Below are 25,248 nucleotides of genomic sequence, written 5' to 3'. Positions count from 1 at the left end.
TCTGGTGCAAAATTGCTTCTCTGTAATTTTCTACATTTGTAATACATAATCCATGAAGGGCACATTGCTGGAGTATGTCTTATGCCATCTCTGACTGGACCCTCAGGAACACTGAGGACCAGGAATGGGTGTGACATGGTGGGCTCCTAACATGGAGATATGCTACAGAGATAAAAACAAGCTCCCACAGAAACATCCCTGTAATACTCAATAGATTTTCTGCTCCTGTAATGTTTAATTTCCTCTGAAAGATTCCCGAGTTCTCTCTTTTAAAACGGCCATAGTTCTGAGCAGTGAAACCTAGCTGAAGAGTCAGGCTACTAAGTTCCTGAGGGATCATATCCCAGGCAGGATGTAATCACATCCACAAGTCAGAGACTATCTAAAAATGCAGAGTGTGAACCAAACATAAAACTACAGTCATCAATTCCTCAAACTCTTATTTTTTATATTCTTCTATTTGATTCTCAGAATCGAAGCCAAAATTGTTAAATATAGACTTGTAATGTCCCTCCCAAGACAACTGGAAAGCCCCTCCCAGGTCAGCTGGAAATTTAGGTGATGCTGATGACAGGCAGGAGCTGAGACGTAGCCACATAAGTGTTTTGTGCTCGGTGACTAAATGACCACACTCCTTCCACTATGGGAGCTGTCTCTCTCCTGGAGAACAGAAGAACACAAAAAATCCCGGTCAGCTGGGAGATACTGTCTATTCACACAATACCCAAGGTGTGCTTCAAGGTAGTGCAAATCCGAGGTGAGGGCAAATGTCACCCTCTACTGGCCAATTGCATTAACACTTCTAAAGGTAGCTGTGAGCTCTAAAGACTTCAGAGGCTAGGAAAGTATATGGGACAGTACATCTGAATCTATAAAACTTCCTTGACTCTTCATGAAGCCAGTCTCTTCCCCAGGATCAGCTTTCTCTTCTTATCCACCTCTCTGGAGCCTCTGTCAAACACCTTTAAATTCCTGCAAATTTCTTACAAGCTCATTCACTATGTTTCTTACTGATTTTTAACATCCTCAAGTCTCCCTTAGGCTGAAAAAAAAGCACCCTGTTCCATTCATCAGCCCATCTCCCTGCCATTCATTCATGGAGACATGGCTTGGTTCTTCTTTTCCAATTTATAGTCTCCTGAAACATTTCCTCTCAGCCCTTTTTATAAAAGTTTAGTTTTATACCTTAGTATTTCTCTGAAGTTCTTTTTCAAAGATCACTAATTATCTCTTCCTGACCAAATTCAGTAGCTTTTCTTCAGACATTATTCCACTTGGTATTTCATCTTTTTCAAGTTGCTCTGTGAGGGCAAGGACTGTTTGCATCCTATTTCTCTATGTATTGTAAGGGATCATTTCTATTTAAGCTTTAAATATCTATAGCTATAGTCCATGAACATGACTTTCATCTTATTTGAAATGGCAGGAGAAGTATCTGTCCCCAAACAACTGTTCAAAATGCACTGTATATTCATGTTGCTAAAAGAAAAACGTGTGTGTCCATTTTATTAGTAAAATGAGTTTCAGGGAGCTCAATTTCTAAATCAAAATGCTGTGGGATGAGTGTTCTCTGACACAAAGGAAAGCAATGAAATGGGGCAGTCGAACTTGTCCAGGGCTTGCTGAAGAAAAACCTAGACATGATCAAGGAAAATAGAGATTTCATTGAAAATGGAAGATTAAGTACCCAGATCTAAAAAATATTTTTTAATTAAATCAAAGTCAATTAAAAAGAAAAAAATCTTGATTTCTCCACAGAAAGTTTAACTGGGAGAGGAAAGATTGCAGTAGTTTTCCTTTCCATTAGGCAGGTGTGTACAGGCCAAGTTTGGAACAAACCAGAAATGCTTTGGGAAGCCCTTCCTGACAGGGCAAGATTAGAAAGAAAGACAACTGATTTGAAAGTGGCCAGGAACACAGGTGCTACTCAGTCTGAAACCAGAGAAGTTTAAAGCTTGATGTTTGTTAAAGCTTCTTATATTTCTGAGGTTTTAGCTTTTGATGGAGTAAAAAGACCATCAGAACTGAAGTGATATTTTGGTTGGAGTCCTGGTTCTGAAATCAAGTGGGAAGTGCCTCAACCTAACTTCCATTTGCTCACAGGCACTGTGCAGAAACCAGTTCGTACCTATTTTAGGTTCCCATGATCACCTACATGGAAATCTTTGTCCCTTGGTGTTTGCTTGTTAAACATTAATCTTGAGCAAGAAGCTTCCACGTGATCCAAAAGATTTTTTGACTTATTCATATGACTATGACTATTTAATAAAGTACTTTAAATAAGTATTTTTGAAAAAGTTATGGTAAAGCTGTAACTGCTGAAAGCTTGATTTAAGAAAAGAGTGATTCATTTCATCTTATTTACCAACTCAGGGAGTAAGCAGAAACTTCATTATACATAATCAAATGTCACCATCTAGTGGCCGAATTGTATTACCATTTCTGAAGTTGGCTGCAAGCTCTCAAGACTTCAGAGGCTAGGAAAGTGTATGGAAGCACCCGGTCCCACCAAGGAAAGAAGCAAAGAGCCGGCCCTGGAGACTTTCACTTCATTAAAGGCATTCAAATTTCAAGTTACCAACAAAACACTGTGCCCTTCAAACCCACCAATCTTCTAGATCAAGCTTTGGTCTGGGCCTGTGGTCACTCAGATAAAGTAAAGTGAGAACTCTATGGGAGACAAGCTCAGAGAGATACAAAACAATGATGGCTTTTTCAATTATCTTGAGGGAAATCTTTGCCTCTTGTGAGCAACTTTGCAATAAAAATTTGGTTTGCTTGTGGTGGAATTACCGGAGTATACATCTTGATGATAAAGGTAGTTGTGATACTTTCAGAAAATGAGGAAGAAATAAGGTTCCCAGAAAACATCATTGCCCCATGTGACTGCCCACTTCTAATAGGGCCGCATGAGTTACTGAAAAGGGCACAGGCTTGAGAGTCAGAGGGCTATGTTCAAAGGCTGGCCTCACTCCCCCACTGGATGTGTGATTTGGCACATGTTCCATAGTCTCTCAGGGCTGTTGCAAGGATTAAACAAAATAAGGCTTGGAAAGGGCTTCCCCCAGTGTTCAGAACATAACTGATGTTCCTTTTACCCTTCTCTCACTTAAAAGAAGCCATATAACTTAACTTGAGAAGAAAAAAACTTAACTTAGAGGAAAATAGGATTTGGATTTGGGGCCAAAAATTGGCTTTTTAAATTACATTTTTCTGTTAGAATGAAATGAGAATTAAGTCACTATATGACTAAAGTAACAGCAGTTGTCCTGGCTCTGACTGATTCTGTGTTTTCTTTCAGGATGTAATTTTCTTACTGGTAACATGGAAGAAAGAGTTGCATCCACTGTGAAATGCAGACAGCAGTGCAAACCTCACAGGGTGCTGTAAGGATTAAGTGAAACGTTGCATAAATGTCCACAAATGAGCACTACGCTGTAAGGATACCACTAAGCTGCACTATTACCGGTCTTTGCCTCTCTCAGGGGACGTCTGTGAGAATATAACCACCACTGATTATTTCAGAAATGCCTGCAGGCCTTCACTACCTTCCTCACGAATCATTCTCTCACCAAGGTTCTTCCCTGAAAACCAGCACTGTGTCTGTTCCTTTGTGCACACCATGTATGTGACTGGCTTTTAAACAACTCACAGCAGAATTTGCATTTCCAAATGACAGCTGCATCCTTCAGAGTGTGTGAGAGACTAAACTTCTAATTCCTATACTATCCCTCTGCTCTAGGAACTTCCTTCTGAGCCTACTACACGTTCCTTTACCTCAGGAGAGGCAGAACAGAAAAGGGCGTTAGTCAGAGAGGTAGATCTTTGTGGGTGGCGTGTAATTTGGCCCTGAAGGCAGTTTATGAATATTTTGGGGCAAGAGCTGGATATAACTTTGCAAAGTGACAACATTAAGGAATATCATCATTGGGTATATTAATTATAAAATGATGTTTTAAGATATATCTTTTAAAAATAAAGGTCTATGATCAGAGGCCCACATGGCCTATGGTTCTCTTTGTGCCCCTTTGTGCCTGGTCAAGTATGACTGGAACCCATGGGCACCTTGCCTATTCACAGAATCCTACAGTTTTGACACAAATTTGGGATACCAGGCTTTTTTTTTAAGTCAGTTTAATGATCCTCTTCAGGGATATCTCAAGAGGGCCTCACCTCAGGTATAGCAGGGACTTGCACACCCAGAGGTGGTAAAAATGTCCTGTCAGGCTGAGTGTTCTAATTTGGGATATGGAAATAGGGCTGCTAAGAAAAGCAAGGCGATCTGACAGGAAGTAAAGCCTTAGCCATGAAGGTCTGCGTTCATGTCTTAACCCCACTAATCACAAGGTGCTTCATTATTCTAAGCCTCACTTCCTCATCTGCATACTGGGGGGCCCTGCCTGACCTGCCTCAGGGCACTGTGCTGACGGCTGGACTGAGGATGAGAAGGCCCTCTGTCAGCATCAAGCATAAGCCTCTGCTCTGGCCTCTGTGCCTACTGGGTCCCTTCTAGCTCTCACGAGAGGTGGCTCACCGAACCCACAGGTTAAGGTGTGCAAAACAGGGAAGATGTACCCTCAGCAGCGGCACGTGAGGTGGCCTCTGTCCGTGCTGACCATGCCTGACTCAGGGGTCCTTTCTGCCCATGCCCGACCCTCAGCAGGATGACCCAGGCTCACCGAAGGCCTCTCCACACTCCCTTTTTTCCTGCCATTCTTGCTTGAGATGACATCCAGTGAGCGGTAGCTGGGTGGCTTCTCCTCTGGCCAGTTTGGGGAGTGAGACCTGTGGCCGTGGGCCGCCCAGCTCTGGGGCTGCCTCTCCTTCTCCTCCTCGGAGCTCCAGGAACTGAGGCTTGAGGGCGGGGGAGGGGAGTAGCTGCGGGGCCTTCGCCTCCGGGGCCTCTGCGTGCTCTTGTGGGGGCTAGGCCACCGGGGTCTCTCTGCATAGCGGCTCCTGAGAGAAGGGTGGTTTGGCCGCCAGTGGGCCCCGCTGGACAAGGGGCCGTCGCTGAGGCTGTCTCTGTCTGACCAGGCCGCAGGTGGCCCGTGCGGCCTAGAGCCGTGGCGCCTTCCACTCCACAGCTGGTCCCGCTCCCTTCTCTCCAATGCCCAGTGCTTAGGATCCTGGACCTGGGGCTCCTGGTGGAAATCAGAGGAGTGGCGTTGCCTCCTCCCCTCTCTCAGACCCCAGGGCCCAGGGGGAACTGGGGTGAGCCACTGCTGGTGGGAGGAGTTGCTGGTCCTCTGTGAGGACGGCGGGTCTCTGATCAGCGGGGGCAGGTGGATGATCCTGCGTTCTACGACCTCCGAGCCGAGAGAGGACAGCATGCTGCCGGGTTGGCCAGCTACAGCTCTGAGGTTAGGGGGTAGTGGCTGGGCTGCGTTAAGGTTCTGAAGCTCCTTCTCCAAATACTCCAGGATACCACTGGTGACGGGAGGGTGAGTGGTGATCTGGTTCACTGGCATCTGAGGGAGGCTGGATCGCAGGGACAAATCTGAATAGAAACAAGGATAAGGACATGCAGAACTGCCAGCCCAAAATACGCTATTCACAATCAGGGCACCAAAATGCCATGTCACTTAGCTTGCATCTACCCCCTCCCATTCTCAATCAGAAAGACACCCACCATACTGTTTATGAAGGCCCCAGTGCAGCCCGTGTGCCTACCCTTGCCCTCTGCCCTCTCCCACCCTAAATTTCTGGCAAGGATTACCTCGCTGCAGCAGCAGGTTCATTGGATAAGATGAAACCTGGGAGCTCCTGTCTGCCCCCCAGTATAGGGGTTTTTCCATCATCTGAGGGCCTAGGGCCTGAGCCTGCTTCATGTATCGGTGGCGGGCCAGGGCTGCAGGGGAAAAAGAAGAAATGCAGACCCTCAGCCAGGGCAAGCCCCCCACCTCCCACTTCACTTCTCTCCACCTAGCAGCCTTGCCGAGAGGCCAGTTTCTCTCCTCAAAGTGCACTACGACCTATCCTGCATGGGAGAAAGAGTTCAGGGAATAGTAATCAGTTATTCCTCTGGCAAGGAGTTGGAATAAATTAACTAGGCAAGACTGTAACTACTGCATCCCCAGAAAGGATACTCTTAAACTTGACTTTCTAGTCTTGAAGACATTTCATCATCCTACTCACTCCCAAGGTCATCTAAAATGTACAGGCAGATACACAGGTATTAGTGGGCAATGAAGTCTGGGGTGACAGGCCACATACAGAAGGTACAGAGGCCAAGCCTTGGAGAAGGCTGTGCGCCAGGGGCTGCCAGGGAAACTCAGGGCTGCCTGCTCAGAGCAGAGCAAGAAAAAGTGAAGGACATCAATGCTGAAGTTGATGGGCAGAAATACTGGTGAAGGGGAGGAGACTGAAGAACATTTCTAGCTGGCCCGCCAGTCCTTGCTGAGAGAAAACCAAGGGGAGGAAGGCAAGAGGGTGCAAAAAGCTGAAGTGGATCCCGGAGGATCCTTTCTATTCTCCTGACCTTATTAAGGGCTGGGATTTTCCCTAAGCAGCGGGAATCTCAATGGGTGGGGTGGAGGCAGAGAAGGGAGAAGGGAAATACCATTTCCCTTCAGGGCAAAGAAAATAGTATAAAAAAGCAGCACAAGGAAATGTCACTCCAGTCTCCTAAGTGTGGCTAATCTGAAACACAGTAAGTGCAAATTAAAGACAAAAGCATTTAGCTGTTTTTGTTCATGAATGTCTGTTTTGAGGTAATTGTGACTGACTGCCACATGCCTCCCAAGGACCGTGTCTATCCATGCGTGCAGGAAATGTACTTGCGAGTTGAAGTGCAGGAAGTGCCTGCCTCAGGCCCCCAGCTCAATACTCTCACCTCCTCCTGGGCCCCTCACCCCTCAACCGTGGCCACCCCTAAAGCACGAGTGCTCCACCTGAGGCTCCCTCCTGTCCCAGCAGGAGGGGGTACAAGGCAGGCATTCTGGACCCAGAGGTACAAGGTCGGGGATTTGCTGAGGCCAACAGCTGAGGGGCCATCTGGATGACTACCTAATGGCTCCAGTGTGTAAAAAAACTTCCAGCACAACAGGAAGTGATTGCAGCAAAACCCCAGAAGTGTGCGGAGCTCCAGCCCTGATGGTGAGTCATGGCCGAGCCTGGAGGAAATCAGATGTAAACTTAGAGCAGCTCGCCCAGCTGCCACACCTTCATGCCAAGGGACAGCACTGCAGCCCCCTGAAGTCCACATGCTCAGCACCCCCCTCTTGCGAACAGGTGCCTCCTCCAGCTCCCTCTGTGCCACCATCAGTACACATCATGCCCTGCTTACTATGTACACATCAGTCACTTTACATTGGCCCTTAGAGAAATCTCTTAATGTGGGCAATAGCTGAGGAGGCTGGGCTCATAGAGGTTGGCTTCCCAGCCCACAGCTGGTGACAGGCAAAAGCAGAGGGTGACCCTGTGTCTGTCTGATGACTAAACCTGTGCTTCTCTTGCCAAACCACAGAGTCCCCCGACTCCTTTATTTCTGCGCTGAAGGAAAAGAAACAAAACATAAAAACCCTTCCCCAGCAGCACCTCCTCATTTTATTTCTCTCCACCTCAGCTCTACACCTTTCAAAACCCACTCCAACTGGTCTCTGCCTCCAAGACCTGGGGCTAGCTGATTCCACTGGAGGCAGCCCTTCTTCCTGCCCCTCTAACTGAATTCTGGCTTCCTCCAGACAGTACCATTCTCCCTCTAGCCCCTTTCTTCTCCTACTCCCTCAATTCAGTAGGACAGAAAGGGAGATGGGATTACTACTTGCTCCCCAAATGATTTTTTAAATTAATGGGACCCCCCTGCACAAATAACTCTTTAGAGACCCTTCCAGATACTCCATGAGCCTTTCTGTCAAATTTCCATGTACTCAGAGATTCACCTACAGGCCCCCCTCTTAGCTGCCTCAACTTTTTTCTTCAGGTCCCACCCTTCCCCACTGGAACTGAAAAAATGGGAATGGAAAACATAGCCTCTGAGCTTCTCCCTCACCCTCCTGTCCCTGGCACATGGGGATGTCTGGACTATCAGGTCTTTCTACTGTTCACCTAGTGGGGAATCAGACAGGCAATAAAATAAACTAAGCTTCACAGACTCCTAATAAGTTATATCTGAACCTCAGTGTAGTAAAGTCTGCCTGGGTCACCATTAACGAGCTAGGCATAAATACATACTCTGGCATCCCAGTCCCAGAGATTCTCCTTGAGTCTAATGCAAGGCAAGAAAACCTATGTTGTTAACAAGCTCTTTGATTCGCTCTCTGATTCTAAGACACAGGGAGTCAAATTAGAGTTGCCCATTGAGGATTCTCAATAACCTTTTGAGAAATATGTTCCTCAGGGATAGGATTCCTTATGTTTGGGCTTTGAGAGTCATTTAAACTTCCACTTAAATCCTAGAATGTATTGGCTGTGTGATTTTGAGTTTCTAGAGTCTCTGAGCCCAGTCTCATCTGTGAGCTGAGGATAATAACACCTATTTCACCAGGTTGCTGAGGTTAAGTTAGGTAGTACACAAAATGCCCAATATATGACAGTCAATAGATAAATAGTGGCTCTCACTGGTACAGTAAGTCACTGCTCCTGCCTTAGGTATCATAGGAGACAGAAGTACATATGTGGAGACAAAACCACCAGAGGCACATTCTTCATTTCTGAGGAAAACCTGGGGTATATTAAGATGTCCCATTAGTTCCAGAAATGACATAACACCTCCACCTCCTGCAGAAACCCTTGCCTCTCCTCCCCTACAGCCGGCATCATCGGTGGTACCTCTGAGGACCACCAACGGCACTTGCCCGCAGCTACGTACCACTCCGTACCATCCCTCTCCACTCTCACAGTGCCCCTTCCTTGCCCTCCGGTGACCCATGGGCATGCAAGCCTTTTGCTCTCTCTGTACTACCAGCCGCCTCGGACTTCACTGGCCAGTTACTTTGGTGACATCCTCAGGAGCTTCCTAGAACCCCATGTCCTTGAACCCTTACCATCTCAACTTTAGGGAACCCCCAGCAGATGCCTTCCAGCCCTACACTGCCAGAGCGGCCTGCACAGTCAGGCAACCAAACTCACACAGCCCTCCTCCCCAGTGCTTTCCGGGACTGGGCCACTGACCTTGCTCCCCTCCCCTGGAGCAGCAGGGAAACAATCCTTACTTCTCATGCCTTCCCTCCTCATGAACTCTCAGCGGATGACATCACCTTCGTTGAAGAAGAGGAACCAGCCCTGGGCAATGGAATCAGGACCCACGTCTGGTCCAGGACTCACCACTAGCAAGCTGGGTGTAATTGTGGAGAAGCCTCTGCACTTCACTTCCCTCAGCTGTGAGGGGGATGTGGAGGCGGGTGACAGAGATCAGATTCCCAGTGTGGCCTATGGCTCACTGCAGGATGTGCAAGGAGGTTCTGTGGAAAGGAGGACCAGTAACCCATCTAGGGATGGAAGCTTTTCTCCAGTTCTCACAGGAAAAAAAAGGCTGGTTTCAATAACTTTCATCTCTAAGTTTTACTGTGGGTTGTTTACTAGTTCTAAATGACTAAAATTTGGTGTCATTTTCATTTTTCTCCTCTCTGGCACTCTATTAACGTGCTGGCAAGTGGGAGCAGGTTAGGGAGGTGGGCTGTGGTCAGAGAAGTTTAAGAACCACTGAGATCATCCTCAAAGCGCCCCGTGTCTAGAATTTTGGCTTGCTGGAATGAAGGCACGCTTGGGCGAGCCCCCTCAGGTTCCCCCTTACACTCCAGTCAATCATCTTATACCCTTTAATGACTTCCTCTCTCTCTTCAGAGGTCAGGCTGCCTTTCCTTTCCTTTCTAAAGGTAGCCCGATGTCACTCCCACCTGCTCCATCATTCCTCAATGATCCCCTCACTTCTTGATGCTTCACTTTACTCCTTTTCTGTTGGCCTTGGCTCTTCACTTACAAATATGCTTAAGGCTATCTTATTCTAAAAAATCCAACAGTCACACACACACACCCTTCCTTCCCCATCCAAGCTTTCCTTAACTGCCCCCTCCACGTAATCTTCTCTTACCAAATTCTCAGGACAGTCTGCCTAGTCACTTTGAGAGTTACCTCATCTGCTCAAGTCCAGGGATCTTTATTTGTGGCCTACATTTCTTTATTTTACCAGTTCTTCTAAATGAACTCTAACCACTTAGGAGAAACCACTTTCCCCCAGAACCTGTTTCTAAGCTTACTAACAGTGGATACATGTATCATTTGTGCTGGCTTGTCCCCAGCCCTGCCTCTTTTGAGTGTCCTATTGACATAGGTATTCTAAGAGGTATCTTGGGAGGGCTTTTCTCCTCTCATCCTGCATATTACTACTCCAATGGCGGTGACTTCTCCATGACTTCTCTCCCAGAGGCCCCTGAAACGTAGTATGCTCCGTGGTTCAGATTGAGGTCTCTGCTATTTTTCCTCTCTGTAAGGAGTTCATTGATATCTCTGGCAGTCCCATTGTGATCTACACAGAGGCTGTGGCAGCCTCTACTGTGGGAAGTGGAGACACACTTAAGTCAGATGAACATGGATTCAACACCGTCCTCCCACTGTGACTTACTGGCTGTGAGATTTCTCTGACCTTCAGTCTCCTTGTGTGTTAAAAATAGTAATGATACCTCCTTCTAGGGTTGTGAGGATTAATAGGGAAATGTATGCAAAGGGCCTACACATAGCAGACATCCAATAAAAGTTAGTTCTCTTTTCCTGTAAGCAGCAACCTCAGAACATAGGCCTGAAACCAGACTCAGACCACTGACCTCCCTGAAACTGTAGATTAGGTTTTGTTTCTGTTTTAAGAGGCAATTCCTTGTTTTTCCCTTTAAAAAAGTTTCCTTTCAAATGCGCCAATATGACTAAGAGTGGTTATCTTGGGATGCTCAGATTAGTCCTTACACTTTCCTGAATTTCTCAAATATTCCACAATGTAATAGTTTTTTTTATATCATCAGGAAAAGGAAATGTTATTTTAAAAACACAAAAACTCCTTCCATATAAAGCAGTTGATTTCACTCCATCTATTTACTAAGAAAAGATCTTTGTAAAATAATCTTTTATTCTTTTGCTTCACCAAGTGTTCTGCAGCCAAATTTTTTAGGGCATGCCCTAATTCTGTTTTAAAAAGTCAAATTTCATCCCAAAGAAAGATAACATTAAAAGCAAGATTTTCTGCTCCGTTTCCTTCATCCAAAACAGAGGTTCTGTAAATGTGGCCCAGAGGTCAGCAGCACAGAATAACATTACCTGGTAACTTCTGAGAAATATAAATTCTTCGTCCCACCCCAGGCCAATTAAATCAGAAACTCTGGAGGTGGAGCCAGCAACCATTTCAACAAGCCCTCTGGGTGATTCTTAACTTCGAGAACCACAGTTCCACACCTCCATCCTCTAATCTCTAACGAGCAGTCTTCTCTCACAGCCACATTCAAACCTCTCCCTCCTCCCGCCTTAGGTCCAGGCTGGGTCAGTGCTAGAGGCCCCCAGCAAGCGCATGTGCGCCAGGCCCGCTCACCTTCCTCGGGGCAGCAGCAGCGGGCGGGGCAGCACGGGCAGCGCACGTGGCAACAGCAGTAGCGAGGGCAGCACTGGCACCAGCACACGCCGGCCAGCGCCAGCAGGAGGAGGGCCCCCAAGGTGATGAGCAGCACCGTCAGCCAATCTGCGGGGAGAAGCCAGAAGGGTGGGACTGAGCACACAGGGAACGGCTTCCATTCGACGTCCCTGTCTCATAAATGTGCTCTCGGCCTGCAGCTTGAGGCTGAGCAACAGACTGGAGAGAACAGAACAAAAAAAAGTTTGCTATGATAAAGGAACTTCAGATTGGCATCCAACAATAATAACCTGGGCTTGCCTGTTTCTGTTTTCCTTTTTTCTGTGTGTGAAAGTGTCACGGTGGTAGGGGCCCAACAGAAAGCTCCACAGCACTTACGCAGGACAATGAGCTTCACCTCCTTATCTGGGTCGCCTGACGTGTCCCCTGGAGCTTCAATGGTACAATAGTACACGCCATGGTCCCACCACATCACTTCATTAATCACAAGGTCTGCTCCTACGAGGAAGGAGGGAGACAGGGCCAGTGGTTAAGGAGAGGGCTCTGATTTCTGACCCATGCTACCTTCCAGACCCCAGCATTGCCATTCCACATCCTAGGAGGGCCCTTCGTAGTTCAGTGAAAGGCTCCAGTTCCTTCCTTTGAGACCCTCCTCTTTTCTCCAGTCTAATGGTGGTAGAACTGACCTTTATTGAGCTCTACTAAGTACCTTTAAAGGATTCTGGATACCTCATTTAATTCCCACCACAACTCTCTGAGGGGGTGAGGTAGACATTACCTGTTGTCTCCCAGTGTCTATTCTCCCTTTCTCTCATGGTCATGTGCATGGCCATCCAGAATAAGTCACCATTTCCCATCTTCTATCTTCTCTTATAGATAGACATGGACATGTGACTCAGTTCTGGCAGACAGACTATAAGCAGAAGTATCGCATGCTGGCTCCCAGGAAATTTCTCAAAACAGATGGGAATACCCTTGCCTTTTTCTTCTTCATCTCTCCTTCTACTCTGGTATCTGTAAAGCAAGTGTGATGACTGCCATCTTGAACCATAAGGAAGAAGATATTCTTGGTGAGCTGGAAGGAGCTCAAGTCCCTAAGGATTTAATGCAACAAGAGCCACCACACTAGTTCTGAACCATCTACCTCCAAATGTATACATAAGAAGCAATAAACTTTACTAAGTCACTAATACTTTGGGCCTTTACTTACTTGTAATCAAATTTAATCCTGCTATAGTGGGTATGATTATTAGTTGCATTTCAGATGAGGAAACCAAGACTCCAGGAGGCTAAGAAACATACCCAGAAACGGAGAGATAATGCTTCAGCAGAACTAAGTTCAAACCAATGTTTCTTCCTCAAAACTGGTGCTCTTAACCACTAAAGCTCTAAGGTCCTCTTCAAACTTGGTGGAAACTCCACATCCTGAATCCCTCACCGGCTGTGAACAGACACCTCTAGTTCTTGAAGAGACAGGTTATAAGATGAACTTGAATAAGTAAGGATACAATGCCAATATTTTAAGAGTAAATGTTACTCAAGAGAAGAATTTCAGTTCTTGTGAGCACCAAATGCTGCGCCATGAATATATATGGATGGTATGCTCAAGTTTAGTGAATGCAGTAAATGTTCATTAAAGGCCTTTCACAGGTCCAGCACTATGTCAGACACTGGAGATTTGAAGAGAAACAAGATCCACCTCTACCCTGAAAAGGCTTAAAGTCCAGTTAGAGGTATCAGCACAGCCTCCACGTCACTATTTTGCTCACAGTGAGCACCAGGGGACAGCTTCAAATTCTAAGGATCTTAGCATTATAGACTTGCTCCTGCTTAGTTGGCAGTCATATCTTCAAATTTTCACTATCTGTTTGTCAAGAAATATTTATTGAGGAAATGAAACAAAAACACGAGGTCACGCTCCACTGGAGCTAACTTCAACTTCTGTTTCCTTCTCTTTCTACGTCAATCTCTACAATTTTTTCCTACCCATGATTTTCCAAGCCCACTTACCTTTCCCAGAAACAAATTTACCACAGATTTGGAAGAACGGTGAAAGTGCTCTGGGGCAAATTCTCCATTGTATGGATGTGAATTATAAATCTGCCCCAAGTTTTACTAGAGACATAAAAATTATTTTAGGGGTGCCAGAATAATGAGAGCATCCAGATACATTAATATTTTTAATGATTTGACAACTGATTTTACCAGATCATCTCAAATGAATGCAAACATGGGCATAAAAAGTATCAGAAAACAAGGGCTCCGGGACACTATCATCTCACGTAATCCTAACAGCTCTCCCAGAGAGAGAGAGACTGTGGCAAGTCCCATTTCATAGAAATTGAGGTTAAAAAAAATTGAAGGGATTTTCCAAAGTTCGGACACCCTGTAAGGGCAGAAGAGGGACCCACACCTGAGTCTGCATGCAGAATCAGGGCTCTAACCAGGGAAGCAGGGCTTCCCTGCACTACAAATACACTTTAGACATAGCTCTCAGATATCACATTTGCTGACACTTCAATGTTGGGAGACAGAGGCCAATGTGCCTCTCTTTCAGATGAGGTAAGAGAGGCCAGAGAAAGTATCTGCTGCTGAGCACTGAGCTAGCAAGTAGAGATAACAGGACACCCAGCCAGATCTTTTGATTGTAAGGCCAGTGTTCTTTCCTCTACCAATGGAAGGTGATAGTCTCATGCTGGCCTTCCACCTGGAAGCCCCTTTTGCCTTAGTGATGTACAACAGGAGGGCCCAGAGGGAACTCAGGGATCTGGGGTTTCAGCACACCCTAAGAGCAATTTGTGGAAGGGCTCAAAGGAGCCACACCTTAGCCCTAAATCTCAGGGAAGCAAAGGAAAGCAGCCACTCCCAGACCTTGAGCCAAAGCTGTAGGACATCCTTTCACCCATACCAACTTCCAGGGGAGTGACTTCAGATGGTACACATCTGGCACTCTCCCTAAACAATGACCAAGCGGACCATTAGGCAGCAGAAGAAAAGGGAAATCCCCACCGTGACTCAGCCTCCCGGGCCTGGTGTCTGCGCCTGTTGCTGCCCCAGTTCCTTACTGCCTCCCCCACACTCACGGTTCTGGATGGTGATCTTGCGCTGCCGGTAATCCACCCCCAGCACAGGCTCGTTCTGCCCCCGCCTCTGGGCGACGATTCGAACCTCCCGCTGGCTGTCATTGCAGTCATTGGATGGGTCCTGGCCCAGGGATAAAGCTGCCTGGTATGCTGAGAAAAGAAGACACACCCAAGTCACACAGCAATGGGGAATTCCCAGGAGGAAAGGTGCCTTTACAATCCCCCAAAGCAGTGAAGCATCTCAATTTTTTTTGAGTCTATGCATCCGCTAGGAATCTTGTTCAACAGGAAGATTCTGCTTCTGTAGGGCGGGAGTGAGAAACTAAGAGTCAGCATTTCTAATGAGCTCCCAGGTGACACCAAAGAATCACATATTGAGCAACAAGACCCCAGGCCCCACTAAGAGGCCATCATTTCCCCATCCTGGCTGTATCCCCTGCCTCCCAGTCCACCTTCTCTTGCCTCATATTCAGTCACCCCAGACTTCGCTCCCACAGGATTCATCTACCTGCCCTTACAATCCAAGGTTAAATCTGCCAGGGGCAAATGCCTACCTACTACCCTAGTCTCTCCTACCTTACCCCAGGCATTTTAAGAGTAACCTCCAGGAAACAATGACTCCATTTAGAGAGAGCTATTTTGGGGACAATGCCAGGCTCTGTGGGTGGTCCAGACAGATTTTGGGGTTCACACTGTGAGTCAAGACTAAAAGAGGTTAAAGCTGATGCCTCCCCCTCCGCCCTCCTTTTCTTCATCTCAGGGAAGCTCACTTCCTTCCCACAAACAGGGTGTCTGCTTCTGTTCTCAAAATTTCTACAAGGTAATGTCCCCAGGCTGATGATGGGAATCTCGGTTCCTTTGTTCTTTGAGAGGCAGAGGTGGAGAGCCAGGAAGAACTTTGGTTCCAGGCAGCAGAACTGCCATGAGCAGGGCTGTTGTCTTGGAGAGGCAGAGCTTGGTTAAACATTAAGGGGAGTTGGGCAGCATTATCAGAGGTCCGACAACGATGTGTTCCCCGTGAGGAGCTCTCCATCGCTGAGTGTCCAGTCAGCCACCTGGAAGGTTGGCTGTAGCAGGGAATGTGACGGTGGGTGCGAGGTTCACGAATGGCCACTCCTCAGGTGTCTTGAGGGGTGTGAGAGCCTTCCTGCCTGCATTCTGAGGTGGCGGGGCAATGGGGGGCAGCTCTGCATCCTTATCTCAGGGTACTGGCATAGCCAGGAATGGACTAGGAAGGCAGGACTTGCTGCCTTTTAAAAACACAGGAACTGCTTTAAATCATTTTAGAATGAAGTAGAACATACATCTTAAATAAAACAGTTGTGACCTTGAATAAGTTACTTCATCTGCCTGGGCTCAGTTTCTATATTTCATGAGGGGACTGCATTAAGGGCTCTTTGGGGTTTCTTCTCATTCATAAGGATTTGTGATCCTAAATAATTCCTATGCCCTATGTAGCTGAGGGCCGTGGGCAGAGCTGGGAGGTGGACGGCACTCACACGCAGAGTAGTAGTCAAAGATGGGGTCCTTGCAGAAGGACTTGAAGCGCCACGTCACTACCACGTCCTGGAGCTGCGCGGAGGTGGTGTAGTCACATTTGAGGACAACAGAGGCAAACAGGGTGACATAGCGTTCTGCGTGCTGGACCGTCACCAGCAAGGACAGGCACCCTGTAGATGAGAGTGGGAGACAATGCTGGAGGCAGACCGTGTCTCTGGGAGGTGACCCACTTCTGTTCTGTGCATGGGGAAATAACATGGTGCAAAGCAAACGTACTCCCTGACTGGGAGCCCACAGGCAAAGTCTGAGCTCTTGCTGGCCTGGGCAGGGTGAGGGGTGGAGACCGCACAGGCACCCTGGGGGAGATGGAGCAGAAAAGGAGCAAGGAGCTCATGGTCTGTCAGCAGTAATAACACATCCAACAACAATAAAGAATATGTATTGAAAGATGGCTATATATGTACTGGGATACACCTGCTAATATATATTTTTTCATGTTACTTCTCTTCTTAAAATGGTTTCCCACTTCCCTAGATAAAGCTCAACCTCCTTAACCAAGCCTATGAGGCTGGTCAGGTCTACCTCCAGCCCTTCTCTGCTGCCTCATCTCTTTTCATGCCCCACCTCACGCTCACGGCCTCAGCCACTGTGAACTTGCTTCAGTGCTTCCCATGCTCCTATCACTGTCTTCTCCAGTTCTTCCTGCATGTGGGTCTTTCCATCTGACCTGCCACCACTCCATTCCCTTCACTAGTTCCTTAGGTCTTCAGCTGCACCATCACCTCCTCAAGAAGTCTTCCCTGACTTCAAGTCTGAGAGAGGGGCCTCCCCCGGTTTTCCCGAAAGGCTTTGTCCTACCCCCAGGCAGCATTTTTCACATTTCTTGGTGAAGGTCTGTGTACTATAGGCTCTGAGAAGGCCATCTGGATTTGTCTCTAACTCACTATTCAAACAAACACTTCATACTGGTCCTGTTACCCCCTTGGCATCCAACAAATGTTTGTTGAATAAACAATGGGATGAATGACCGAGAAAACATTAACCAGTGGAAACTGGATGTACAGATACTCAACATAAGCATAAAGCAAGTAAAACAAAAAATAATCAGGCTGTGACAAGTTTTATCAAGAAAGACATGAAGAAATGAATAATTTTTCTTTTTCTTTTTCAAAACTCACTCTCTCTACCCTCCAAATCTGCAGACATACTTTCAGCTCCAGGTCTGCCTTGATGCAGAACCAGGTGGCAGAGAACCATCGGGAGGGACTTTGGCAAGGTCAGAGGTCCACACATAATCAACATCTTTGAATGTTCCTATGTCTATATAGTCTCTAGGCCATGGTAGGGGATCTTTCCATGGGAGGTTTAGTGTAGAGCAACAGGACTCAAACTTGAGTGTGCAGCCCAGGAGGACTTGTAACAGCCCAGATTGCTGTCAGTAGGAGTTTCTAATTCAGTAGGACTTAGGTGGGACCCAAGAACTTAACACTTCTTACAGATTTCCAGGAGATGCTGATATTACTGCTCTGGGCACCATACTTTGAAAACTACTGTTCTCAAAGGTGTAGACTAGATTAGAAAAAAAAAAAAAGAACAAAAACCAGGCTCTGGACTCAGATACAACTGGATTTGAATCAAACTTTTCTACTTACTTGGTTGGACATTGGACAAGTTATTTACTCACTCTGAGCTTGTATTTCCTCTGCAGTGAATGGAGATTATAACATACCAACTTCATCAGGTCCTTGCGAGAATGCAATGAGATAACCCACCTCTAGCCCTTGGCATGGTACCTAGAACATAGACTGCCATGTTGGCGTCAGTGTGTAAGTCTCTTTCTCACCTTTCCCTGATTACAAGGGCCAAGGAAAAAGGGGTTCAAGCTGGGGTTCTCTCCAGTGGAGTTCTCCAGTAGGGCTGTCTTCATTTTGACTGAGTTACTCCCACAAACAAAACAGATATAGTCACTCCCGTACAGAGCAGCTGGGTGGGCCTGGCTCTCTGGCCAGAGCCACAAGTTTCTGGGTCTTGACTCATCTTCTGGACATGGCCCTCCTAAGACAGTTCACTGTGGGTTCTAATGGGCTCCTGCACCCACTTTTCTCATGTCTATGAAGAGAGAGCAGAATGCTGCTCACAACAGGTTCTGGTTCCCAGAAATGACCCAAGCATGTCCAGAGCTAGGCTGTCATGAGGATACACCTGTGATGGCCATGCAGAGAGGGTCCACAGAAGTGTAGGGGAGACCTGGGGCTGGGGTAGGGGGGAGAGAAGAATTCGTGGAAGAAACTGCTTTAAGCTGGAGCAAAAGACTCAGGTAGGTTAAGATTACACAGAAGAAATAGGGAGAGAGCAGAGAAACTCATTATTTCAGGACTGATCCAAGAAGTGAGCAAAGGCCTTTATCAGAAAAGGGCAGTTACTTGGGGAACCAGGTCTCTGGCTTTGCGAGACAGAGGGAAGAAATGAGGTGGGCCTGGTGGTGGTGAGTGGGGTGAAATCTAAATTGCACTCCATAGTCTGTCTCTAGTTAATGGGTAATCACTAACGTTCTTCTAAAGAAGCGTAATAGGGTGAAAGTGGTGTTTTTAGGAATATGGATGACTTCCTTATTCAGCTGTGAATAGAAAAGCAAGATCATTTTGAAAATAAGCCTTAAGTAGTTTGGGAAAAAATAGCTGCTCCCTCTACTACCTGTAAGATTCGTGGAAATCAGTCTAACCAGCATGGACGAGCTGGCAGCTCAAGCCTAACATGGATTATTTCATAATCTGTTTCTTTAGTTTTGCTTCTCCTCCCTCACCACCCCTTTGTTTTTTCCCAGAACTGACCTGAAACAGATCTTGGAGCTTTCACCCAGCACAGCTTTCACTGAATAGAAACAGCTACAAGTAAGATTTTTACGATGAATGGGATGGCACAGTCAACATTAGTTTATTTTGGTCAGTAACATGTATGGATGGGAATAGAGAGAAGAGCACTGATTTGTAGTCTAAACGGAATCCTAGGTTCACATAGCGCTTTCAAATGTCTTCTTTTATACACTAAATATGTTCCCTGGGAGGAAACTAGCTGCACCATTTCATACACAGCGAATCTGAGACTGCAAAAGGAGAATGGTTTATCTGTGGTCATGCATTTTTCAAAGAGTCAAGATCCCATCTCCTGAGCGGCACTCTTGTCCCTCTGCCTGGCTGTATTGAAATAAAGGCGGATGTTTGGCATTCTTCCGCTTGCAAACAATTGGAGTATGGGACCAGGCTACATGGAGCAATAATTACTACACAATTGGCAGCAGTAACTCTGACACTGTTGTTAATAACCTACATGTTCTTTATTGTGCTGAACAGTAATTCAGTCTAAGTAGCAGTTTATTCAGAGGCCTCTAGTCAACATGATTGGTGTAGAGGTGGAACATTTGGCAGCGGAGGGGGCAGGTTTGCTGGGGATCAGAGAGGGAATTTGGTTAGAGCCAGAAGTTGCTCTGGGGTAGATTTGAAGATTGCTGAATCTGACACTGAGGGCGGAGAATGGGGGGTGGAGAATGGGAAAGAGGGTGATCACCTTCATTACCAAATCCTCACTTAGCAACCTTTCCATGAATGCCCTTATTATGGGCAAACCGCACTGGGGTGACATGACTCACCTTCACCTGCGTCAGCACTGTCTTTGCTGTCTGGGTAGGACTCTTTTATTCTTTGATTTCATCCCTTTTGTGAATTTCAAACCTGAAATATATGCCAGGTTCCCATATGTTTTGACCATGCTGTGCTCATTGACACTCCCATCAGGGGTCTGCCGGCCCCACAGTGCCCTGCGCCCTGCGCAGCTCTCAGACTTTTGCCCCTTGCCCACCGCGCCCCCCCCCCATGGACAGTGGGGAAGAATCCCAGAACAAGGGGGCCAAGCAACCAGTGAACCCTTTCCCTCTTCTCATTTACTGCTCTGGATCTCGGCATCTACTGTATGCTGGGTACACACATACATTGTTTCTAATCTTCACAAAACACTGCTAGGGTGGGACCACCCTGCTCTTATCTGTGGACAAAAGTTCAAAGACTATATAATAAGCCAAGCCCTGTCAGCTACAGGATTTGAACTCAGGTCCTGCTGACCCCAAAACACAATCTTTCCTAAGCAAGCAAGCTTGACCTTCCACATGGAAGTCAGAGCCAGACTCTCAGAAAGCAAGAGGATTTTCCAGATTTGGAGGAAGACAAGGAAGTGGCAAGACAGCCCATCTCAAGGGCAAAATTTTACCCCATACTTCTTTCCCTTTAGCCTCTGACTTCTCTGTAAAACTAACCACATTGGGCATGCACACTACTTATCAGGTGAGGTCTTCAAGAAGAGACCAAGGACAGCAGAAGCTGGGCTGAAAATATGACTAGACTAAAAAAGATGAAGGCCCTGTTTATAGATGTCCCGGTTGCACTGTTGTATTCTGCATATTGTATATTGCACTATGAGTTCTCAAATTCTTAAATTTTCTTCATCCTGAAGTATCTCCTTCTCCTCAATATTCATTACTAATTTCCTAGCTCTCTTCTCCATTTTCTCGTGAAAACTTTAATTCTAAAACATACTTCCTGAGTTAAGATTCTACCTCCACTCCCCCACCTGTTAAAAATCCTGACAAGTTATTTCTAAATTACAGTTGTTTCTTTGCAAAACTGGGATGATGATACTTGTCTGATCAGGTAATAGTGAAGATTAAAAGGAGATAATGCATGTCCCGCATCTAGCAAAGACCCTGGCACGTAACAGACAATAAACTTAGCTGTCATTTGTATCATTTGTACTCATATTGCCTACCTGAAGAGATGGACATAAACTGAGAACAGCATGTAAGCATTCTGAAAGAATTAAAATGATGCAACTGTAAACTGTCATTACTGTTTTCTCTTTGCAAAATGAGTTGCTGCATTAAAGGCTTTTAAAGCTGTGTCACTTTGTACCCTCGCAAACCCTGCTCCTTGGTGTAAGAGGGAGGAAGGGAGACTCGTTGTTTTAGGGTGGAAAGTGAACTTCAAATAAGATGTCAGCGCTCAAGGGAAGGAGGGAAGGGGAAGGGGATTCTCAGTTTCCCGGCATAAGGTACTTTCCAAGACTGCACTGCACGAGGGTGGGGACTACCATCCTACATTAAAGTGGAAGGAAAACATATCAATGAATGATTATCTTTACAACTAAATGCCATGTGTTTCCAAATATATGCATAGCTCTGTACAGTTATTTATTCAGTCTGTCTTCCCTGTATAGATCAGACTGGGCAACAGGTTTTACAGTTTCTAAAACATGTTACCCATATAGCATAGGGATATGGGTGCAAATTTTTTTTAAAAAAGTATTTTCAGGGGAGTGGATGGCATTTCCCTTCCTTTCCAAATGGAGTCCTGCTTGGCAGACAGGGAGGGAGAGCACGGTTTTGCCTGGCAAGGGGCAGTGGCCTAGTGCTAACTCTGATGGAAGGTCTCAACCCCTGCATGTTTTTCAGGCACCCAGCCACCTCTGCTCCACTAAGCAGGTTAACAAAAAGTACACAGGCTTAATTCTATCAGAGTTTATGTCTGAGCAAGTTATCTCCCCAAGTATATTTGCCATGGTACTTGTTACAGTTCCTTAGATAACAATGCAAATATGAGAAGAATCAAGGGGATCAGGGACAGGCAATGAGTATGGAGAAGAAGTAGGGGATCAAGAGAGTTAGAAAAGAAGAAAAGGTGACAAAGAGAGGCGGGTTGGGGCAGAGGAGGAATGATGTCTATGTATTTACATGTTTAACAAAGGTCTGGCATGTGCTACTCAACAGTGCTGGGCTCCGGTGGTGCTCAGCATGTGGCTACCCTGGGGAGGAAACTGGCACATATACTGAGCACCTACTTTGTTGTCAGACATGGCACTGGGTGCTTTATCATACAGTACCTCATTTAATCTTTGTAAAAAAAATCCCATGACATAAGCCTCATTTTTATCTCCTAGATGAAGGAAATCTCCGGGTTAAGTAAATGGCTTCAGGTCATGTAGCTAGGAAGTGGCAAAGACAGTCTTACACTTGTAACTGTAAAACTGCAAAGCCTACACTGCTTCCCTGGACCACCTGCCTGGATAAGCTTTCTCACCGTGAAGGTTTAACCCTTTAAGGGATATTCACAAATTTAAGAGACAGTCACAAGTTGATTTTGATCATCTTGTATAGAAACCCTCTTTTCCTTTCTTGTTTATAAACATAAAATAAATAACAAGAAACTTCAAACACTAGAGAAGACCATGTAGTAAACAGTTCCTCCCTGCTTGCCACGAATTCCACTGCCCATACCACTGTTGACAATTTGGTGTATATCCCTCCACATCTTTTCCTACACTTCAAAAAAAAATTATAGACATTGACTTGCAACTTTGTTTTTCCTTCAAACAAATGATATATTATTATATTCTATGTCAGTGTATATAGATCTAATTTTTGTAGTGGCTGCATGAAAATTCACTACATGAATGAACCATAATTTACCTAATTTCTTAATGATGGGCATTTTTTATAGTTTTGAATTGTTAAATTAGGTGAGGTTTAGACCATTTCCTTGTGTATCACGGAAGTCCAACATCTAGTCTTGTCAGCTACAGACAATTTATAGAATGCATACCCGACAGAAAATGTAAACCAGAGAACCTTAGAGATACCTATTTTCCAGTTTTCCTACCGTTTCAAAGTTCTCCCTTTTATTCTTAGCATTAAACTTAAGCTATTGTAGAATCCTGTGTGATTATTTAGTTATATAGCTCAGCAATTTTCATGTCCTATCAGTAAAAAAAAGGAATTCTGCCTGAACCTTCCTGTTACCTTTTCACTCAGAAAAATACAAGACTTCAAACTGGTCTGTGAGCAAACTGAGCTGACCTCCCACTGACAACTCAGAGATCAGAGGGCAGCTATTCCTAAAAGGGGGGAGACGGTAAAACGAAATAGAACATGGCAGGTTCCTGTTTGTGGCCCACACCTACATCCTAACTGGAAAGGGCTGAAGGAGCCTGCACATTCTGTCGCTCAGCTATCCTTCCCTCGCTGGTCTCCACTGCTGATACACACTCCAGTCATATTTCCAAGAGGTACACTGAGGCACAGAATACCATGCTTTCCAAAGCAGACAGGATTAATGGCGGAGGTTAAGAAAAGGAAGGAGAGGGTGGGTGGTTGGGCATTTGAGCATACTGTGCAAGGCAGAAAGTCAGGAAAGCAGGTGGGTACAAAGAAAATAGAAATGTGACACTGAACATTTAGCAAAGAGCCAAATGCTTTGGTCCTGTAAGATAGATGCTCAATCAGACAGAACATTCCAGTATAGTGAGGACATTATAACCTCCCAGGAGTGAAATAAATGTATTTCTGGGCCAATATGGTTGTCACGGTATCTAAAACCTAAAAGCAAGTATAAGATCACGGGAAAAATTAGGAATTTTAAGACTGGCGTCTCCACCTCCATCAGTTCAGCTGTCCAGGCCAAGAAGTGCCTAATGACCTCAGAAGGGGAAGCCCAGAGGCTCTAGGTTTCTTAGTTGCACCTGTTTCCGAAGGGCCTCTGCTAATAAAAGAGGAAAACAACAGGTTCCCACAGGCAGAAACTCGATCCAGTTCCCGCACCTCCTGCCTCGGCTGCCCTGCCCGGGGCCAGCTCCGCAAGGCCGGGCAACAAGGGCTTCCTGTCTCCTTGCGGCCAGGGTGGGCCCCGCTTTCCCACGGCTCACCTGCCGGGAGCCAGGTGAAGAGCAGCAGCCAAGATGCAGGCAGCTCGGCGCCCATGCCGGCCCCGCTCTGGCCCCTTTCAGCTCAGGGATTCGGGGGCACTAGGTCTTTCTTCCGCAGCTGCCGCCCCAGGACGCGCCACTTGCCCAGGAATCCCTCCGGATTCCCGTCACTCGCCGCAGAGCGGCTGGGGGGCCGGCCTGGGTCCGCCTGCAGGTACCTCCGGGCACCTCGCACCCCAGGGCGCTCCCCGCGGCTCCGCCCCCGGCCGCGCCGCGTTTCCTGCTCCGCCCCGGCTCCCGGAGGGCCGCCGCCACCCGCCTACCTGCCAACCCCTTCCATCCCCCCACCGCGGGCTGCCAGGTGATCCTCCTCCCCGAACACCGGCTCCTGCCGCTCACTCCTCCCGCTTGCAGGACGTTACCATTTTGTCCCCAGAAGTTTTCGGGGAAAGCTTACCCCTAGCAAATTTCTCCTTCTCGCTTTGTAGAATCATGTGGATAGAACTTGTTAGGAAGTGCTTTCTGCGTATATTTCCATTCGCTCATACGTTCTTGGAAAACATTTTTTTCCCCACTAATAAAACGCAGTGAAATGAAGTTTATGTGTAATGTCTGTTCAGGTATTCTGGAAACTAAAGATGTAGGGTATGAACTTGAGATGCAGGGTATAGACTTGATTTTGCACAATTATGTAAGTAACAGGTGCTTATTATAGAAAAATTAAAAAAATATAAATTAATGGAAATAAGAAAAAAACCTGCTCCCACCACCACCCATAGTAGGTATCGTTAATGTTGGTATGTTCCTTTTCACTGTCTCCCAGCCTGAGTGCCCTTCAGCAGCGCTTCACAGATCTCAGGCCTCCCAGGGTCAAAGATTTTAGGTCTCTTTGCACCAGGCCGCCTCAGATGTAATCCTGTCTCTCCTTCGTCCTCGACAGGAATCCACAGGAAGGGGTAAAGCAAAACAGAGGAAGAGGGCCCACGTGTCATCAGGAACAACCACCACAATAACTTGGAAAGTCACTTGCACACTTGTCATTGTAACTAGACAGCCATTTTAAACACCTCTCCCTTATCAGGGATTTTTCACTGTGCTCTCCCTTCTGTAACAAACACAATTCTCCCTCCCAGCCACCATCTTTTTCCTCAAGAAAAGAATTATAAAGATGCATTGAGCCCTTCAGGAAGCTCCTATGCTGGTCACTGACCTTGAAAGTCAGTATTATTTCTCCTAAGTGTGTCTCCTGCCCTGCTCTGCTGTGAAGAATACTCTTTGTTGGTGCTACTGGTATCCCTCAACCTTGTCCACCCAGATGAACATCCTTATCCTGAATCTGATCAGAGACTTCACCCCAGTTGCTTCTCCCCA

The 25,248-nt window shown here is 46.4% G+C and overlaps 1 protein-coding gene across 5 annotated transcripts; it reads right to left on the bottom strand.

Annotated features, from left to right (window-relative positions):
* Positions 1-24,137, bottom strand: ILDR1 (immunoglobulin like domain containing receptor 1). 5 transcript variants are annotated; one of them, XM_017676677.3, is made up of 8 exons: positions 23,878-24,137; positions 16,134-16,304; positions 14,635-14,784; positions 11,930-12,049; positions 11,513-11,659; positions 5,717-5,848; positions 4,680-5,497; positions 1-660 (listed from the first exon to the last, which is right to left on the bottom strand). In XM_017676677.3, exons 1-8 carry the CDS (start codon positions 23,930-23,932, stop codon positions 619-621), a joined length of 1,635 nt encoding a protein of 544 aa, XP_017532166.3. In that variant the 5' UTR covers positions 23,933-24,137; the 3' UTR covers positions 1-618. The 5 variants fall into 5 exon arrangements, with proteins under 5 accessions (XP_017532166.3, XP_017532173.3, XP_036869118.2 ...); XM_037013223.2 differs by lacking the exon at positions 1-660 and adding an exon at positions 684-1,634; XM_017676684.3 differs by lacking the exon at positions 5,717-5,848.
* Between the last annotated feature and the right edge of the window lie 1,111 nt (positions 24,138-25,248).

This window comes from Manis javanica, chromosome 3 (genome assembly GCF_040802235.1).
Source record: "Manis javanica isolate MJ-LG chromosome 3, MJ_LKY, whole genome shotgun sequence".
Taxonomy (NCBI): Eukaryota; Metazoa; Chordata; class Mammalia; order Pholidota; family Manidae; genus Manis; species Manis javanica.
Note: the sequence above shows the minus strand (reverse complement) of the source record. Positions and strands in the feature narration are given on the sequence as shown.

Excerpts from the sequence above, each read along its gene's own strand:
- ILDR1 (XM_037013222.2), bottom strand. The coding sequence starts at position 23,932 with ATGGGCGCCGAGCTGCCTGCATCTTGGCTGCTGCTCTTCACCTGGCTC. Across the intron at positions 14,785-16,133 it reads CTTTGACTACTACTCTGCGT|CATACCAGGCAGCTTTATCC; the intron begins GTGAGTGCCGTC and ends TTCTTTTCTCAG. Across the intron at positions 12,050-14,634 it reads CAAGATCACCATCCAGAACC|GAGCAGACCTTGTGATTAAT; the intron begins GTGAGTGTGGGG and ends CCTTCCTCGTAG.